General features: G+C 42.2%; 1 protein-coding gene across 2 annotated transcripts in view; it reads right to left on the bottom strand.

Moving 5' to 3' along the window:
- Window positions 1-444: 444 nt before the first annotated feature.
- SOBP (sine oculis binding protein homolog) overlaps window positions 445-21014 on the bottom strand; it is a 140201-nt gene continuing 119631 nt past the window's right edge. For both annotated transcript variants that reach the window (XM_048844872.2, XM_048844870.2), the window contains 2 exons: window positions 19002-20956; window positions 445-2247 (listed from right to left, as the gene is read on the bottom strand). In XM_048844872.2, the coding sequence (XP_048700829.1) occupies window positions 19004-20956 (1953 nt within the window). In that variant the 3' untranslated portion in view covers window positions 445-2247; window positions 19002-19003. The remainder of the gene's footprint in view (window positions 2248-19001; window positions 20957-21014) is intronic.

Here is a 21014-nt window from a genome sequence, read left to right as displayed (position 1 = left end):
GATAATGGTCCAATCATATGGAGCTCTTTGAAAGATCAGGGCCTAACTCAACACTTTGAAGTGCTTTTCCCTTCCAAGATCACAATGGAAACTGAGATATCATCAGAGAGGAAATAGCGTGAACATAGATTCAGCCTCTAAGAACCATCCGTCCATCTGTCTCCAATGGTTGTTTCCTGGTTTATACCTAAATTGTAAGCTTTGGGGTCAGGGACTGACTTTTTGTTTTGTATTTGTACAGTGCCTAGCACAGTGAATTACTGGTTCATGACTAGGGCTCCTAGGCAGTACTGCAATACAAGTAATAATAAAAATAACACTTGTCAGGGTGCTTTTGCTTTCTAGATTTCAGATTGAATTTTGCTTGATCTGTGATCAGTCAGGGAGAGAAAAGAACAACTTTACGTGCACAGGAAAAAAAAAAAAAACAACAGCACATTTAAGTGCGTTTTTTTTCTTGGAGATTTATTTTCCTTTAATAAATCTGACACCAGTCAGGGAAAGAGAAAAGTGTTGTGAGCCCAGAAAGGAAGTGAGCACATTGAAAGTGCTTCGTGTCCTTTTTTTCTTGGAGATGTTTCTCTGGTAGCTCTTAGTAACTTCCCCGAGGCTTAGGAGCTCCCCCTCCCACCCAATATTTTTTAAAAAGCGAGCTCACTTGCCTGGTGTGTTTTCCAAGCTTTCACAGCCCTAATAAATAAGGAGCACCTGTAAAACAGTAGCTTGACTTGTTAAGTGACTTTGTACAAAGGAAAATATAGAAATACAGTATATACATAGTGCTCATAGTGCACCATCACTACAAGGCTCTGGTGTGACTGGCTTTGATACCCTGCTCCCAACTTCACTGAGACTAATAGGGACACTCCTTTTGCAAACTGCTTCTTGGTTCCTAACAGCAGCCTTATAGAAGAGGTGTACTCTGAACACTTGAGAGTGAACAATTGCTTTATTCAAGTTAGTAAACAGTTACACTGAATCACAAGGTGATTTGTATTTTTTTTCTTTTTTGTATTTGTCAGAATGGGTTACTCCACAACTGTCTTACCAATTCAGTGCCAGTCTACATGCTCTAGTGTACTTTTGGACTCTTGGCTACAACTGTACAAGTGCACACAAGTAAATTCTACCCTGTTATCCTCCACCCACTGATTGAGGATCGAATTGCACATTTCTCTTAACCATGACAGGAGAAAGCAAACAGTGAAACAGAATCATGGGGGAATCTTTCTCACTTTACCCCTTGTTTTCATTGGTTTGTCCATACCATTCTAATTATCATGAAAGGGCTATGCATATGGAGAGATTGTCTCACTGGCTTCCTGGATCACTGAAAACCATCAGGGTTGAAATTTCATCCAAGTCTTTCGTGACGCCCAGCAAATATTCCCCTCAGATTATTTTACACCTTGAGGGAATTTTGGTCTTTAGTTCAACACTCTTGCTCTGTTCCCAAATGGGGCGCTATTTAGGGGAATTTAAAGAGAAAGCTGAGAAGAATAAACATTTACTGAGTTCTCTTGGCATTCAGGCTCTGAAAAACCACAGTATAAACTATTCATGCTGCTTCTTACATCTGTCAAATCAAAAATTAAAAGCCATAAAAGTGTAACACTGAAAATATGGCATTAAAAAGGATAAAGGTGGCCTTTGTAAAAATAACAAGGAAAGTATATTAGCCAATAAAATATTCTAACTCTTCCTTTAAAAGTGCATCATGGGTAGGACAGAGATGACTCTGAAGCGTTGCTACTCCAGTAAAACCCCTTTCCCCCATCAAAACGTGACTAGGTCCAAAACCATACAATGCAAATCACGATTCTTAGTGTAGCAGCAAAACCACAGCAGTTTTTGAAAAAAAAAATCCATATCATTGTCCAGTCTCAAATATCTGAATCTTGAAATCAGAGAGGGAAAAGTACCTACATTGGTCCGGGTGGTTTTTGAAACCAGAGGGAAAAATTCCCCAGCAAGAAACCAAGAGGAAAACATGTTCCTCCAAGGAGAAGAGGAGGTGGTAGTGGGAATGTGAAGCACATTACGTCGGTCCATGATAGGCTATCTTCTGGGCCAAAGGCACCCGTGGGACTGAGGCTTCCTCTGAGAGACTTAAGGACAGAAGCTGCTTTATTTGTTTGACTTTTAGCCAGACGGGGTGGTGAGCGGCCCAGCTGGCATCATTCGGTGAAGTGACATGGTTTGCTCTGCTCCCTTTCTCCATGCAAGGTACCCTGTCAGTGAGCATTCCTGTAAAACAGACAAGAGGAGCTGGTCAGAAAGCGTTGGGGATGATTCATTGCAGGGAATGTGTGCACAAACTTGGGAACGCAGCTTAAAGCCCTGAGGGCAGCTTATGTAAGGACACTGGCTTCACTGCTTCATCCTCAGGTATGTCTGCCTGATACTACCAGGGCTGTGAGTACATGGAGAAGTCAGCAAAGCCTCCTTTGCAGCAAGATTGGTGGAAGTATATTAGAACATGGAGAACAAGCTCCTTAGAACAAGCTTAGAACAAGAGAGAGACACAATCATAATTAATACTTTTTGCCTCCCGCCTTTTAGTCTAGCAGATCAAAGGTGAGTAATAACCTCTTGCAGTTATCCAGTGCTCTTCACCTATGGATCTCAAAGTACTTTACAAAAGTATATGTACCATTATCTCCATTAAACAGATAGAAGGACTGAGCCAAGGAGGATATTTGATTTGCCCAGGATCCCACAGTGCCATGAATAATGGTAGCATTGGGAAGACAGCACATATCTTCTACCTCTCATTTGCTTGTTTTAACTATCAGTAGAACCTCAGAATTACAAACACCGGAGTTACAAACTGACCAGTCAACTACACACCTCATTTGGAACCAGAAGTATGCAATCAGGCAGGAGCAGAGACAAAAAAAAAAAAAATTCAAATACAGCATAATACTGTGTTAAACGTTAACTAAAAAAATAAAGGGAAAGTTTTAAAAAAATATTTGACAAGATAAGGAAACTGTTTCTGTGCTTGTTTCATTTAAATTTAGATGGTCAAAAGCAGCATTTTTCTTCTGCATAGTAAAGTTCCAAAGCTGTATTAAGTCAGTGTTCAGCTATAAACTTTTCAAAGAACAACCATAAAGTTTTGTTCAGAGTTACGAACAACCTCCATTCCTGTAACTCTGAGGTTTTACTGTACTACTGGTTGTCTCCCAGTAATTAGCCCTTCTCCCCTTTTTTAAGCTATCACAATTTAAAAAAAAAACTGTCTGAATACAATGTTTAGCTTCAGTATATTAAAGTCATGGATCATGCCAAACGTATCTTTCCATATCTTCCCTCTGAGTGGCAGAGCGTTTGGGTCTGTACTGCAACCTAAGAGGAAGGGGGTTAAAATACCAAACCCTAACTAAGAGATGGGGTTTTCTCATATATCGGAGTTTTTTTTATTTCTGAGTGAAACATTGAGCTTACTGTGGAGAACTGGACTCAGCAGTGACAGGTGAACAACTCATCCTGGACACCAATGTTAGAGTTTGGTTGTTTATTCATGTAATTAGGCTTACTGTGCACTTGTACTCTAAGCACATTAGAAGGTTTTGAAACACACACCTTAATAAAGAATATTAGAGCAAGTTTAACAAATCTGCACCGTGCCCAGAAAACCTTCTCATCACCCTGCCTCCATCATACCCTGCATGACAGACTTCTCGATGACCCCCCTCTCCCTCCTCACTCAGTCTTCCCAGAGGAGTGCCTGACCATGTGTCCTGAAGATCAGCAACTCCAGGCTCTGGTGAGCAGGCAGAAGAGAGGCCAGAACCCATGTTTCTCACCTAGAATGCCCTTCTGCCAACCTCTTCAGTTATACAATTATATAAACAGGGCTGACTCAGGCAAATGCATGGCCCCTTGCAAAGCCATGTGATTGCTCCCAGCTGAAAGCCCCAAGATGCAGCATGATACTTTCTCTCCCCCATATAACCCCACCCCATGCAAATGCCATGCCAGCTGAGGATGAAGTGAGTTCATTTCCATGAGAGTAGGGTGGAGGCATAGAATAGGGGAGCAGGCAGTGTATGCAGAAGTGCAGAACTAGTGTTTATGGAGGGAATTAGGGGAACGGTGGGTCAAAATTACCTATCAAACGGAAGGGCAGGGAGCAGTGATGTAGCCCAGCGTTGCACCAAACAGGGAGATACCTCCCTTTCCCAAGGGGCTCAGTTATCATCACAGAGATCTCTAGCTGCTGCTCACTCTCCCAACCATGTGGCATTGAAACATGCATATTAAACCTCCCACTAGCTGTAGTGCCCCCATGACCTGGGCAGCTCTGCTGGCACCATGCTCTGTGGCAGCCCTGAATATGCTTTATGCTTCTTCCACTCTTTGCCATGAGGACGACAGGAGTTGTGCATGGGACATAAGTACAGAGACATAGGGTATCAGAGAAATTCACACTGCAGGTAAGGGAACAACAAAGTAGACTGAGGAGGAAAATGTTGCCCAGTGCACATACTGAGACTGATAATATGCTTTAGGATTTCCCTCTCAGGTTTTAGAGAATAATGGAGTCCAAGCCATAAGATGGTCTCAGTGTGCACCCAAAGCATTGGGACTGTTTTACAGAATTAAGAAAATACACAGTAGCTTATTTACTTTTATAGTCTTTGAGATGAAGTTACAGGCAGGGAATAGGCATGCAGGAGAGGTAGAAGATAAAACTCCTTGCATAATACTGTAACCCAGACTAGCAGAGTGAGGAGTTTGTCCTGTCTAGTGGCCAGTCCACATAAGAGGTTTATGGATCAACTACTGCCTCTAATTAATGAAGCTATAGCCCTTTACCTCAAGCAGTAGAGGCTCATGTTTTGAGCACTGAAGGTCCTCCTGGGTTCATACCTTGCTGTCAGCCTAAGCAGAAAGTCAGTTACAATAGAGTTTGTGATCATCTTAGACCCTTGAGCTGAGAGCTCTGTGATATAAAACACTACACACCTATATACATAGTGAGAGGGTATAAAACACTAACGGAAAACAATTTTTGTCATTCTTACTTTTTTCAGTCTTCAACTCCATCCGCAGCATCAAATTGTTCAGAAACAATATGGCGACTGAGCATTAGGCTTAGTCCCGGGTGATCATTGATGTGGGCTGACGGAGTTTTCCGTCTTTTAACACAGTACTTAATTCAACCAGGCAATGAACATGAAAGCTGTTGATGCGCCAGAAGATGCCTGGTTCATAAATGGCCCCAGGGCGAAGGCAAGCCCATAATTTTCTCAGGGAGGCTCTGCTGAAGTCATAACCACAGGAGTGCAGCTGACACAGGCATGGGAGCATGTTCAGCCCTGTAAACTCGCTGGGGTCATCTGTTATTTGTAATAGCTCAGTGCTTTTTAGCAACTCTCCAAGTAGTTCAAGCTTTACCATTAAAACCTTCCCCTTTGAACAGTGAGTGATTTATCTTTCCTCTCCATGACATTATAGAAAAGGCACCACATCACTCAAGCTGGGGAAAGCATTTCTGCACACAGAGCTCTGACATTTTATTTCAGAGGGGACCCAAGGAGAAAGTTAGCTGGGCTCAAATTCAGAGTTCCTTACACAGTTCTTACCACGACAAATTCCCATTAACTTCAAGGGTATTTTTTTTTCATTCATGTCCTGCAAACTCTGGGTCTTTTGTTAACAATGGGTCAGATATGCAGCCCCTGGCCTCCCACTCCTGGCAGTTGGAGCTCTAACCTGTACAGACCTTAAAATCCAAACAGGGATGCGTGGGACTTACTCTGTGTGGCCGAGCAGGGCTAGAGACAGTATTGTCGTAAGGGAACTGTGATATTGAATTGTCATACAGATACATTGGAGTTTGCCTGTAGATAATGCAATGGTCTCTGTCAATTTTATATTTAGGGAAGAACTTTCTGGGAGAAACTGGGAAAGAATAGGAGAAAGGATGCCAACTGCTAACTACTGCTTCTCTGTCTAAGATCTGCACCTATTCCTAGAAAAGCCTTCAGTGAAATTGCACCAGGTTAAACTAGGTCTAACTCTGGACCTTTTTCTCTAACCTAATTTAGCCTATCCATTTGGACTAGGGTATACTGTTAAATTAACCACTGGAATTTGTAAATATCGGCTGCTGCCATCTGACAAGGCTATTCGCCTGACCCTTGTCAGGTGATTAGAGCCAAGAAATACAGCTGAGACTTTTACTAGTACTCCTGTATGTCAAAAGTCAACTAAATCACTGGCAAAAATGGAGCAAATAAAACCCACAGAGTCCCTCACTCTGGACAGGAACTTGAGAGTTAACAGGAGGCAGTGGTTGCAGTTCTTCCAAATTTACCAGGGAGCAAGTCCTATGGAAGAGCAATAGGAGAGAAATCCCACCCACAGGTGCCAAAGGTAACAGCAGAGCTGCCAGGTGAGACCATTGGCCACTCTTAACAGCACTCCTGCACTTCACACCTTTCATACAGGAACTACAATCCAAGAGTAAGGAGGAGAAATCCCTACCAAACAAAAGAGGGAAAGGAAGAGCAGATAAAACCAGGGACAAAACAGGTAAAGGAGAGGGAAGAAAAAAAATTAGAATATTTTGCCAAAAAAGTCACACATGTTGCTCTGTGAAAAGAAGAGGCTGGGGGCAGGTGCAGGATGAACAACAGCATCTTGCTCTGAGCCCCTCACCCCACCCAAAGAAAGGAGAGTTGAGATGGAGGCTCATCTCTTTTCTACACTGTCAGGCCAGGTGCTGAATAGCACCTCAAAGCTGAATAACAATATGCTGCTATGGGAATTTTGTGGGTCTTTGGCACCTTTGAAAAGCAAGCTGAATATCGAAAAATGGAGGCACTCAGAATCTGTGGTAACTTTTGAACATTTGTTTATCTAGCAAGAGCACTTGCTACCCTTTTTATTGCTTTGGTTTTTGCTCTGAGACGGTTCTAATGAGCAGCTGTGACTACTGCAACACAAAGACAGATAGGACCACACTGTATGGATGCTATATACATGGCTCCCAGCTCCAGGTGAGGTAAGGGAACATATGGAGAGGATAAATGGAATCTCTTCTCCCCCCTTATAGCCTACACACATGCGGCCCCAAACACAAAGGGACCTTCATAAATATTGAGCCCTGAATGCATATGTAGCTCTCCTTTAAAGCCAATGAGAACAGATTCACATGTGTGCACTAGTGAGCAGAAATTGGCCCTGTGTTTGGTTCCATGGAGTGGGGGTTGGGTATGGTGTGACTGTACGCCATAACATGTTCTGGGTCAGCTTTAGGTTATTATTTTTTAATTTGGTCCACATCCATGGGGCAGGGCATTTCTGCTTTCTATTTAGGACTGCATTTTGTTTTCCAGAACTGCTGAGATTGGGTCCATTGGACAGTCTGCAGTGCCCTGGCAGGGAGCAATTATTTTTTAAACTTAAAACATTTTTAACATCAGCGATCAGCTTCTTGTCTGCTCTTGCTGATGTGCATTTCTTTTCACTTCTGTGCTCCCTCATGGTTTTGTGTTATTAAGATCAGGAGGGCAGACACACAGATTTCAGCCAAGATTCATAGATTCCAAGGGCATATGCAATCATTGTGATCATCTAGTCTGAACTCCTGTATACACAGGCCTTCGAACTTCCCAAAAATAACTCCTAAAGCAGATCTTTTAGAAAAACACCCAATCCTGATTAAAAAAATCGTCAGTGATGGAGAATCCACCATGATAAATTGTTCCAACGGTTAATTACTCTGACTGTTAAAGAATTATGGTCTTATTTCCCATCTGAATTTATCTAGTTTCAACTTCCAGATTGTAATCAAGTTACCTCTTAGCCCTCTCTTCGTTAAACTAACTGGATCGAGCTCTTTGAGTCTATCACTATAAGGCAGGTTTTCTAATCCTTTAATCATTCTTGTGGCTCTTCTCTGAACCCTCTCCAATTTATCAACATCCTTCTTGAATTCTGGTCACCAGAACTGAATACAGTATTCCAGCAGCAGTTGCACCAGTGCCCAATATAGAGGTAGAATGACCTCTCTATTCCTACTCAAGATTCCCCTGTTGATGCATCCAAGGACTACATTTGCCTTGTTGGCCACAGTGTCACACTGGGAGCTCATTTTCAGCTGAGTATCCACCAAGACCCCCAGATCTTTTTCACAGTCACTGCTTCCCAGGATGGAGACCCCCATTGCATAAGTATGGCCTACATTCTTTGTTGCTAGATTTATACATTTACATTTAGCCATATTAAAATGCATATTGCTTGCTTGCTCCCAGTTTACCAAATAATCCAGATCGCTCTTTATCAGTGACCTGTTCTCTAAATTATTTACCATTCCTCCAGTTTTTGTGTCATCTGCAAACTGTATTAGTGATGATTTTATTTTTTCTTCTAGGATGTTAATAAAAATGTTAAATGTCATAGGGCCAAGAACTGATCCCTGCGGGACCTCACAGGAAACATACCCGTTCAATGATGATTCCTGGTTTACAATTATATGTTGAGACCTATCATTTAGCTAACTTTTAATCCAGTTAATGTGTGCCATGTTTGCTTATATCTTTCTAGTTTTTTAAATCAAAATGGCATGCAGTATCAAGTTAAATGCCCTACAGACATCTATTATACAACTCTATTACCTTTATCAACAAAACTTATAATCTCATCAAAAAAAGATATCAAGTTAGTTTGACAGGATCTATTTTCCATAAACCCACGTTGACTGGAATTCATTATATTACCTTCCTTTAATTCTTTATTAATCGAGTCCCATATCAGCCTCTCCGTTACGTTTCCTGGGATCAATGTCAGCCTCACAGGCCTGTAATTATCTAGGTCATTGTGTTTACCCTTTTTAAATATTGGCACAACATTAACTTCCAGTCTTCTGGAACTTCCCCAGAGTTCCAAGACTTACTGAAAATTCACATTAATGGTCCAGTGAACTCATCTGCCTTCTTCTTTTTTTTCACATTCTGGCCGCAAGTTATCTAGACCTGTTGATTTAAATATGTCTAATTTTAGTAGCTTCCATTTAACATCCTTCTGAGATACTAGCGGAATGGAAAGAGTGTTATCATATGATATGAGTAGATCATCTATTTTTTCCCAAATACAGAACAGAAATATTTATTGAACACTTCTGTCTTTTCTGCATTATTATGGATAATTCTATTATTTTCCCATGGACCAATACTATTGTTAGGATTTTTTTTCCTAATATACTTTAAAAACTCCTTAATGTCCTTAACTCTGCTGGCCATAGATTTCTTCTTGTGTCCCTTTGCTTCCCTTATTCAATTTTCCACAATTCCCAACTTCTGATTTACACTTATATTCATTACTACCTACTTCTATCAATATAGATGAACTATGGCTAGTTCAAAAATTATTGTTGCTTATGTCTGATGTCCCCATCCCGCCCCCTCCTTACAGTTGTTGTTCATTCCTTGGTGCACTCCTAGGGTAAAATTCATCCCATTCCCGTGTCTCACTTAAATCCTTAAAACAGAGTTTAACAGTGCATAGGGCCCTACATAAGTTCTTTGTGCTGAGGCAAATCCACTCCATATAACAATTTGTGTTCCTACCCTCTCACATTAATAAAAACTCACATTTGTCTCCTACAAACAAGCAAAATCTTTTCCTCTTAGCCAGTTCTCATTTAATACCATTTTTGTGTAATTTCACACACTCTGCAGATAATGATCAAAAGATTAATGAAGCTCCACAACATTTTCAGTTTTACTTTTAAAAAATCAGCATTTGTGGCCTCCCCACTCCCCATCTCCCACTGATTGCTGAAAAGGGGGCCCACTGGCTTATACTCTGGTGACACTGAGAGACACATAAGCCAGTAGCATAAAAGCTAGGCCATGGTAAGAGCAGACAAACTCTGCACTTCTAATCTCCGCTGTAAGAATGACTTATTCTGGGGCCTCTGGCAAATCACTTAACCTGTTTGGGCCAGGCTCTGTTCTCGTTTACACGGAGGTTGTTTGATGTCACAGCACTGAAGCAAGGCTGCCAAGAGTCACGCTTCTGTCGCAACCCTGCCACATTTGGCAGCAATGTGGAGCGTTCCCCCAGCTCTGCTGAAACCTTATGCGTTCAGCAGGACTGGCCTGTTATCGCCAGTTTTGGCCTCCAGGAGCTGCTGTGGCGCCAGGGCTGAGCACACTCCCCTCAGGGTGTTTTCCCTGCTGGAGCCAAGTGGGAAAGGAGCAAGGAGGAGCAGCTGGCAGCAGCAGGAAGAGGCGGCAGCAGCAGGCAGAAGGTGAGGAGAAGGGGCTAGAGAGCGCCCCAGCTGCCCCGCAGACATCCCCACTGAGGTCCCTGCCCAAGTCCACTCGAGCACACACCCATACACGCGACACCTGCAAGGTTTGTGCACGCAGCGCTCTGCCCCATGCTCAGGGATGGGTGTGTTGACTGTAAATTGAAGTTTAGGGTCATATGTAAATTATTTGCAAATATGTCAGCTGCCTCTAGCTTATTTGCATAAAATATTACACATGGAGTGGCATAGAAGCTGGTAGGTGGGAGTGAAGACAGTCAAGTCACAGCAGTGTAAATGAGATCAGAATCTGCCCCTCTGCTTCAGATTCCCTGTCTGTAAAATGGGGGAAATAATACTGAGCTATCTTGTTGGGCTGTTGTGAGGGCTCCTTAGTTAATGCTTGAAAAGTCCTACAGAAGTGTTCCGTGTGTGTTGACTTGTTTACTGCTTCTGTACAAATGTTACCTATTCTGACTCCATTTACACAAATTATAAGATCTTGGGTTATATTAAAAGAGACATTTTAAAAAACTAATGTTTTGGATTTCTTAATATTAAATACGCAAATTAAAATACAGCAGCCACAACAAAGACTGTTAGGTCCTGATCCTGCAAATTGTTGCCACCCTGAAGCCAATGGGACTACTTGTCTGTGTAAGGCCTACTCCCACAGGCAAGTGTTTGAGGAATCAGGCCCATTGGAGTCAAGACCCTGAGGCTGCAACCACGGGGCCTGATTCTGATCTCTCTCTGGTTTTACACTGACTTTAGTGGAGTTTTTCCTGATTTATACCAATGTAAGGGCCTGGTCCATCTCCCACTAATGTTCGTAAAGCTCTGATTCATTTCAGTCATGCAGGATCAAATCCTGAGAATAGAATTAGATTTATCTAGTTTAATGGGTGCAGGATAGGGTCTCAAGTAGCCAAAAAGTCTTGCAGATTATGGCAGAGGAGGGGATAACAATCAAGAATGTATGGAGCAAATAACTTGTAGCTGGAACATTTTACAGGTGCAGTGCCAGCGGCTTTAGAGTGTCCCTTGTGATTACTGGTAACAGTTTAAACTAGCAGTAATTGTTGCAGAGTTTGCTGTTGTTTAAACTTTTCTACAAATATAGAGACAATGTTTTTATCGCTGGTTCAGCAGTAATTGGTAAACTACTGCTGTATAATGGAAAATTTGCATCTTAATTGAACTAAGAAAGTAGGGGACAGCATTCAAGTCTGTAGTGACCTCATCATGTACCTCTTCTTCTGTATCAGTATTCGGACATCACTAGATTACAGAATTCCTGTGGGAAAGGGGTTTTTGGATAAAGTACTTAAAAACGGCAGCTCAAGTGGATCATAAAAGCATATAAATATTTGAAGCATGAGCACGCAATAAATCATAATAATATTAAGATTTACATTTAGCCACAAGGGCTCCAAATAAATAGCTGAAAATTGCTTTAAACATAGGTTTAAAATATCAATACGTTGTTGATGGGCTGCAGAACTTTACAAAGAAATCTGAACCAGAGAGTTGTTTCCTTCTACACCACCCAATCTCCACAACTTTAAAAAAAATACGCTTCCTTAGAGGATGATTATATTACACAGTTTGAATGTCCAAAACAAGGACTGGAAGATGACATGTAGCGGGGGGGGTGGGGGGTGTGTGTTCTTCCAACAAATGCAGTTCAGCCACTTTGCATCTAGATAATTTGTTGTTGTAGGTTGGCTCAAATTTAAGACAGTAACATTTTAGAAACACTTGGAAAACTAAACCAGCTGCAGGAAGGATATTATTACAAATTGAGACACATGTTGTACAGGAATACCATTCTTTTCAAATACCAAAAATATGTCTGGGGAAGCAAATCCATGCAAATGAGACTGAGATGGGGCCTACTCTTGTAAACTGCTGAGCACCCTCAACTCTCACAGGAGGCAGCGGGAGTTGAGGGTGCTCAGCCTCTCGCAGGATGAGGTCCATAGATTTAATACGCTTTTTTTTTTTTTTTTTTGGAAGCAAATGTTTTAGATTTGCTGGCTCTGTACAGATTCCATGTTTACTTGATTTGTTGCTTTCATGGGGTCAGCAAATACACTCCCAACACTAAGCCCTTTTCATGTGAGTATACCATAGTTCACTATCAAAAGAATACAAATGACCTGATGTACAATGCGGAGCACAACGGAGTAGCAAGGCTTCAATCTGGTAACGCAGTTAAGAATGTGTTTAACTTTAATGCTTTGCGGGATGGGGTCTAATGATAGACAAGGACAGTCACCTGGCGTTTAGACGTAAATGGGGCTCTGTCACAATTAGTTCAAGACCTTCCAGGCCAGAAATCTGGGAAGACATTATTGCTACTTCACATGAATCTTTTATTTGCTTTTTATAAGCATTTGCATTTTAAAATGGAATTTCCTAAATCCTAGTGCTCCATATTTAATTATGTCCATCTCTTGCACAACTGTTTCTTCTGGTTTTCAACTCAAGTTCAGGATTTTTGGGAGGCACTCCTAATAATGTGAACTCCTAGGGCCAGCACTCCCCATAGGTCAGGACTTTTGCATGGACATTTTCAATCGTTGTTTTAGTCTCTCCTCATGCATATGAAGGCAATAATAACTTCATAATTTCTGACGGTGTTTCTGCAAGAGCCTTCAGTTCTTATGGTAAAGATCCATAAATGTATTTCAGAACAGCTGCCTGTTCTGGTTTCTGCATTTGAGCATGAGCTGTGATTTTTTCCAAACTTTCCCTGTGATACAGAAACCTTGTATCCAAATAGTACAAGAGTAAATGACAAAATGAAGAGCTTGATTCTCCTTTCATATCCATTTTACACCAACTCTACTGAATGGAATTACTTCTGCTTTACATTGATGTAAAAGGGAGGATAATCAGGTCCTAAATGTCTGAAAATGTTTATTTCTTTGGGGCCTGATATCAGAATCATTTATGTGAGTAACCCTATTGTTTACAATCCATCTGAATGAGGCCTACTCACAAGAGCAAGGGTTTGCAGGATCAAGTCATTGGTTTTCTCTTTCCTAAAAGACGTATGGATTTTCTTCTCTTTTCATGGGATGCACACGTTTCACATGTGGTGCATATGGGGTCATATCGGCTTAATGTGTGCTTTGAACGTGGTGTTCATTTTGTTTTTTTAAAATAAGCTCCTTCTCAGAAAGGTCACAGAGAACAATTACATCTGTAGCAACCAAAGTAACCTTTGGGGTAACCCCACTGAAGTCAGTGGTCCCAGTCATGAAATATTTGAAAATCACAAGTGGCCTTAAATCTACATGGCCCAGAACCCCCGCCTGTGTTAATTGTTCTCGCTCAGTAGGAGAGATGACAATTTACACCAGCTGAGGAATTGTAATTTGTATGAAAAGAGGTGCAGGTGCTTGGCACCTTTGGAAATCAGGTCATTTTTACGTAGGTGGCTAAATATGGTTTCAAGAGCATGGTTTTATGTTTGAAAATTGTGGCCTATGGCAGTCGATTCTGTGGAAGAGTAAAAGGACCAGATCCTCAGCTGGTATAAATCAGCATAGGTCCTTTGACTTCAATAGATCTATGCTGATCTACAACAACTGAGGGTCTGAACCGTGGTCTGCTACTTTACTCCCATGCAGGCTGAATTTAGTGGACGCAAAGCCTGACAGTCTAAGATGTGGGAACTGAAATCTAGTACCAAGTACGTCACCACTTAGAGAATCATTTCTCTGGGAAACTCTCCTTTAATTTAATATATCTGAGTGCTATCTGCCATGGTGATTCACGAATGTAAGAATCAGGCATTGTTAGTTAGGCATTGTTAGTATCAGGCATTTCTTGAGGGCTGAACTTCAATTCCAAGCAAACATGTACGTGTTTGTAATGTAAACAGTCTCCCCCAGAACGACTGTTAAAAATCAGGTAAGATGCCAGGTATAGGAGTTATTTTTGGAACAGCTTTTGCCTGTGGAGATACATCAGTTTACCCCAGCTGTGAATCTGGCCTATAGTGCTGTGTCAACAAAGATAACTAGCAGGAACCATTTAGACACATAAAATATGTTTTTGTTTGACATGTAGGGCCCGATCCTATCATGGTCAGTGCATTGAGGGGAGAACAGGATGCTGGTAGATACACAGAGATGCTGCAGTGAGGGTGTCATAGAAAACTGTTAGACAGCAGAAAGGTTAATATATATGTTCTCTGTCTCAGGATTCCCACGACCCACAGCAGGATTTCTTGTGCTGGGCCAGTGGGGGAGGAGGGGATTTCATAGTGGGATACATATGACTTTGGCCCTGAAAAGAAGCGTTCTACGCTATGTGTGTCATTATGACCACAACATAGGCACTAGCCAGCTGCAGGACTAAGTATATGACCTACTCAGCAGACTGTGAGCCCATGGGGACAAGGTGCATGGGCTAGAGCAGTAGTTGGCCTGCTCTTAGCTCTCTCCGTAGAGCTACAAAGCTATTCTGCTTGCACGGAGTAAGAAGCCCCCACCTCAGCTTCCCCCACCTCTGCACCTGCATGCGCACACACACACACAAAGGTAGGAGCTAGTTCTGAGTGTAGCCATGTGTGCCATTTAATTTTATAGTTCAATTTACCTGAAGTATTATATGAAAGCCAAATGGTCTGTAGCATTTTAACTTGTTCACCTTAAAAACCACTTACACTGAAACTGTAGGGTTAAAATGATTCTGCCTGGATGTACTATGTGCATGCGGCCAACACTATCACTGCTAATTTTAGAAAGCTCACGCCATTCAAATTTGAAACAATTACACCCAGCAAAATATTCCTCTCATGAGCTGCATGCCTGCCTTGCACTGAGGAGCTGGCACTGAGGGTTTTTAGCTGGTTTCTTGAATTGCATCAAGCTAGACCAGCTTGACAGTCTACACCCTAATGGAGAGGCTAAACTTTAACATGGAGGGTTATGTTGCTGATTAGCATTTCCAATAATCAAGTAATTGGTATATTATATAATCTAGAGTGTTGGCTACTTGCCCAAAAAGGTCACACTTGAACTGATTCCTTTTTACAGCCATCCATGTTATTATTCCTCACATTCTATCTGCCTGCCCAGAACTCTATCATGGATGGATCTGGATCATTTTCCTCAATTAATACAATTTGATAGGAAACTAAATTCAGGAAAAGTTACATATTATGTCACATATGTTCAGATTTCCCAATTAGAGGAGCCAGAGGGAGAGAGAACTTTCAGGACTGTTTCTTCTAACAAGTTAATGAGATTCTGGGACCAGCATAATAATTAAACTGCCAGGGCCCAGGTCATCAAAAATGAGGGACCAAATCCTTCCCTGTGTAGCTTATTCCTGCACGGGGACTGGGAAGCTCCATGTGTTCCTGAGTCTGTACGTGTGGAGTTTCCTCATCCCATTGCCAAGGGAGGTGGGTTTTATCTCTACCCTCACCATGGAACAGGTAGGGGGGTTGGGCAAAAGAGCTTGTGGCTAGGGTCATCAGCACAGAGACCATGTGCCTCAGAATTGCCTTCTGTTCACACCCACAGATACCTATCAGAACAAAGCTCACGACGTTGGTTGCAAATATATTTGGGGCCTATCCTCCTCTTAAATGCAACAGTGCTATTCAAGTTAAACCATAGCCACAGAAGCAGCATCCTCTAGGCCTTTGGTAGTATGCCTTCTGGAGGAGCTGGACTGCCATGGGCAGCCCCAGTCCCACTGTCATATGTTGCTGGGGAGTCGGGATTCATAGCGAGGAGGAAGAATTAAGCTAAAGTTGATGGTATTAACAGTAACATATTCAGTGATTGCCCATGGAGCATGGGGTTAGAGGCTAGGCAACAATGTTTTGTTTCTCCATGCTCAGCCACTCTGTACCCACAGAACATCACCCCCGTGGAATGTTCATAGAGGGGCTTCTTGACGCTGGAGCGCGGGGCGGGAGAGTGGGACTAGGGAGCTGCCATAGACCTGGCGTCACCCCCCCTGGGATTGCTGTCTTTTTATTTGTAGTGGCAAAGGAGAGTTTAGCCCCATCATTGGGTTCTATGTGAAGCTAAGTAATCAAATCATTTCAAGGGTTCATCTCAATCCAATATCAGGTTTGTGTGGGTTAGCTGTATATGCTCTAAAGAAACACTGCACCCGCTGGCATTTCACAGAGACTATGGCGTCATTTGGAGTGAGGTGACTATTCACATCATTTTCTTCTATAGGGTATTTTGGGGCTATGCTCTTTCTTTGGAAATACAAATGGATTCTGCCTTTGCATTTCTTTTGTGCAACTTTTTTCTTTTAAGTCACAGGTGACCATTAACCATTTTCTGTGCTATTACACACAACTCTTAAAGGCACTGTAGACACCTGGGAACTGAAAACCTACCAGTAAAATAAGTGACAAAAACAATCCATACCCTAAGAAAAAGAAATACCAAACTATATATACACATCTTTGTGAACAGGAAAATGATTATTCATTCCGGTAATTGACTGATAGTTTTCAGTGCTAGACATGCTGATGCTTGATGAATTTAAGAAGTGGGGGAAACAACAACTGACTCATGAATGTTCCTCTTTGTGTCTTTTGGGTGCTGTCTGTCTGAGCTCAGGTTATCCAGTTTCTGTGTGGAATATTATATGCAAAGTTATGTCACATACAATAGTGTCAGCACCACAAACAGATAAACATCTGAATGAAGCCAGAGCTTTCTGAGCTGAGAGTGCCTAACTGTGGAAGATGCGGTAGTCTGACTGATGTTAAACTAAAGTGAATTGAGCTCAGGTATAAACATGGTGTAGACACTGTGGATTGAGGTAAATGGGATTAATGCAAAAGGCATGGGTTAGCCTGATAATAATTAATAGGGAGATAGTCAAACAGCAGTATTCCCTATAGATCAAAGCACTGTTCCAATGTAAAGCATAGTTGTGTGTATGATTATACAGTTTGGCTCGAACAGTATTTATTATGATATGAGCTCTGACCATAGCATAGCAGTGTTTGCAACAAAGATCTTGATGCTTTAATAGCAAGGTAATATAATATGCATACTGCAAGGTCCATTTGTTTTCCCTAGCTGTGAAGGGCTGGAAGATCTTAAGTATGTTTTCAGCTTCTGGGTTATTATATACGTTAATTATTGGTCCAAGAAACTTACAGGTGTAGTCTATTTAATAAGTGTATTTTTAAATGTCAGTGTGTGCCTTGAGCATAGGATAGGGGTTCAATTTCACTGAACGAGTGTGGACATTAAAATAAGTAAATACGTGAAAAAAACTCTTTGTGAGCAAAGGGAGAGCTCATTCTGTATTCAAGGGTATAAGAGCAAGAACAGTAAATACAGTGGTCCCCATATAAAAAGTTAGCGTTTATCACATCCCAGTGTCTGTGATTGTGCACTTATTCTCTATTATGAGCATAGAGGAATATTGCAGTATCCCAGATACCACAACATGTTAATTGTTAATGGATACTGAGCTGTTAATGGCAACTTCTGTGAGTCATTACTGCACTACAATGGACAGCACAAAATATGATTTACTGGAGGTTATGGAATACTCTACAGATTGTAATAAAATTTGGCATGTCACCAAGCCATATCCGGCAAATCATCAGTATTTGATTTCTGAATGGATTCTTGTAACACCCACCACTCTCCTTTTTTTCTTAAAGAACCTCTCCAATCTCATGTATCTAAGGGAAATGCAATTACATTGTGCACACACGTTTGAAGCAAGAATAGACATATATTAAAGTATTAATTTTATAAAGGTACTGTTTTGTCACCAGGACTCAGCAAATTGGGGGGGTTGAAGGGAATGGGTTGCAGAACGTTTTTGCCTCTGGATCACTGTTTCACCTCAGTGGGGTGGAATTATTATTTATTATTTATATTGCAGTAGAGCCCTCTGGCCTCAGTCACGGACCATAATAAAAAATATAAATTTGAAAAAAAAGTGCTAACATGCTTTTAAAAGTGAGAGAGATGGACTGAGACAGGTGTCTGGGTTGTAAGGGAGCGGAGTTCTATATCCTAGAGGCCACCAGGACATAAACATCACTGCCAGTTAACCTGAGACAAGATGGTAAGATCCCTAATGGGAGATGGGGTCTAAGCACAGATACCCACTGGATCAAAACTCAAGAAAGAACTCTTGAACATAGCCAGGGCCTACACTGCTTTTAACTCCACCAGTGCCAGCTTGAAGTCAGTGTGTTACTCTGAATGCAGGTTGGAGTAATATGATTGTGGTTAACCAAAACAATGAGTAATCATGCGCTGAACTAGCAGCAAGCTGTGGAGTTGGTCTGCTCTGCTGAGGGGGAATGACGATAATTAAACATTGTGGTCATGAGGACATGACTTGCCGGTACCCAATTGGGTTAAACATTTAAAACCAGATTGACTGCTCAGACCTAGAACTTGTGATAGGTAGAGATCCATGAGTTCAGACATACACAACACAAGAACTTCACAGCCAGCACCATAGCGGAATGTTCTGTGAGCACAAAGCTGAAGACACTGCCGATGGGTGGAGGATTGACAGATACAAAGATGATACAAGACAAAGACAATATTAAAAACATAAATAATAATATTTTCTCTTGTTAATAAATCGGAATCTCTCTCTTTGTTTTACAAACGCCATATCCATATGAGTGTGAATCATACCTGAAAACACTGATATTCATTCTATTCACACAGAAGGCAGTAGTGGTTACACAAACCTTTACTTATTCTGATTTCGAATTCGGAGACACCTCCTTTTCAATGGTGGCTCCAGATCCTCTGGCCCTGTGCTGAGTATTGGCGTTGAGATTATACATGGTGCCATAGCAGTCTTTTCTGCTGGTTTTGGCACAGGCTGGATCACACAACCTGTCTTGGGCAGCATCCGCAAAGCATATGCATGGTCCTCATCTGCAGGGTTGTTAAGGTTGGGGTCTTGCTTGTCTCCCCCAGTGAGGGGCTCTTCTCCCATCTTCTTGCCAGCATCTCCTTCTAGGTGGCAGTTTGATGCACAGTTGTTCTCCTTAACAGATTCCAACTCACTCACTGCTGGCTCTTCTTGAGGTTGAGGCTTTTTCTGCTCTGGGGATTGTTCTGAGTTCTTAGAACCCTCTGTGCTCTTTGTGCCATTCACAATGACATTGCAAACTGCTGCACTAGTTTCTAGTCCTGAAGTGCCAGAGGCCAGTGAGACAGGACCACAGTGAGCTGGGTGGCTGCAAGGTAACATTTTTGTTTCAATTGGGCTGCAATTGTCCCTGCAGTTGCTGCAGTTCCTTTTATCTGAGCTACTCAAAGCCAAATTTACAACACTGTTAGGTTCACGTTCAACTTTAACTTGAGCATGTAAAGCCCTGTGGATAACATTGTGTAGCCTAGACCTGTGCCCTACAGTTAGGTCTATCACACCATCCTGTGGACCCTGTAGTACACTGGAAAAACTAAATTTATTGTTCATTGGACTACTAGGTCTCACAGTCAAATCAACAACTTCATTTCTACTATGCTCCTGAACCACTTGAGCTTGATTTAAGGACTGGCCCGAACAGCTAGGTGACGAGTCGGAGGATTTAGAAGGCCCTTGCTTTGACTCTCTAGGGGACGTAGAATTATTTGTTGGCTTTGCCCCTGCTGCATCACTGGAGGTACTTGGAATGAAGTTTTCACCATTGCTGGAGAAGCCATTGGGGGGCTTGGAATCATTGATGTGAGGGATGGGAATTGGAATAGGGATAGGTACAGGCAAAGGAACAATGACAGGATATGGCACTAAGAGGGTTGGGGGTGGCACCAGTGGGGCAAGAGATGGCAATCCAAAGTTCATCATCTGTGGCATAGGCATAGGACCATTTGGCATCATGCTGACGGGGGGAAAGGGAAGGCTAGGTAAAGGAGCTCCGGGAGGGGGAGGTGGTAGTAACCCTGGGGGATTGCCAGGCATGGTAGGTGTTGTTGGGGGATGAATATGAGGTGATAGCATTGGCCTGTGCATGGGGCTGGAGGTGGGACCTATATTCCTGGGACCACCTGGTGGTGGACCAATTCCAGGAATCATTGGATTGGACAAAGGGCTATTAGGATTCGAGGCATGATGAGGTGGCCCTCGAATAAATGGTGGACGGATTTGCTGCATAATTTGCTGTTCCATGAATATGGGCAGAGGAACTGGCCCCCGGTTTGTCATCACCATGGGAGGGCTTCGAGGTGGGACACCAATTGGAGGCACAATACTAGCAGGTGGCTGAACAGAAACTGGTGGAATATTTGGATTCTCATTCATGGGAATAGGTTTGGGAACTGGCGTGGGGATTTTAGTGACAGAGCAGTTGGCAGTGTCAGACGGAGAGGCAGTGGTAGACGCTGATGGTCCAGGGCCTTGAATTTGGCCAGCTGCAGACACTGGGGATGGGGCCTTTCTCCGAGCATCTGCTAGCGGTATATTCCAAGAATCTGGAGTCAGCAGCTGTACCCCAGTACCTTCTGCTTTATTTTCGACTGGAGGATGTAATGTGCTGCACAGTCCAGCTGGAAGATTGGCCTGTGTCTCTTTGTAGAAAATGTCCATTTTGTACTGATTGAGACATTTTGCACTGCAGAACTGAAGCCTTCGTTCCCCGTCCCCAAAATCCAGATACTCTTTTGTGTGTCTTATGTGCTTACACCAGTCACATACCTACAACACAGTAACAAAATCAAAACAGGTAAGAAAAGTGATCTTCTCTTTTTGGTGT

This window comes from Caretta caretta, chromosome 3, assembly GCF_965140235.1.
Source record: "Caretta caretta isolate rCarCar2 chromosome 3, rCarCar1.hap1, whole genome shotgun sequence".
NCBI classification, from domain to species: Eukaryota; Metazoa; Chordata; order Testudines; family Cheloniidae; genus Caretta; species Caretta caretta.
The sequence above is the reverse complement of the archived record's forward strand: the minus strand, read 5'-3'. Positions and strand labels throughout refer to the sequence as shown.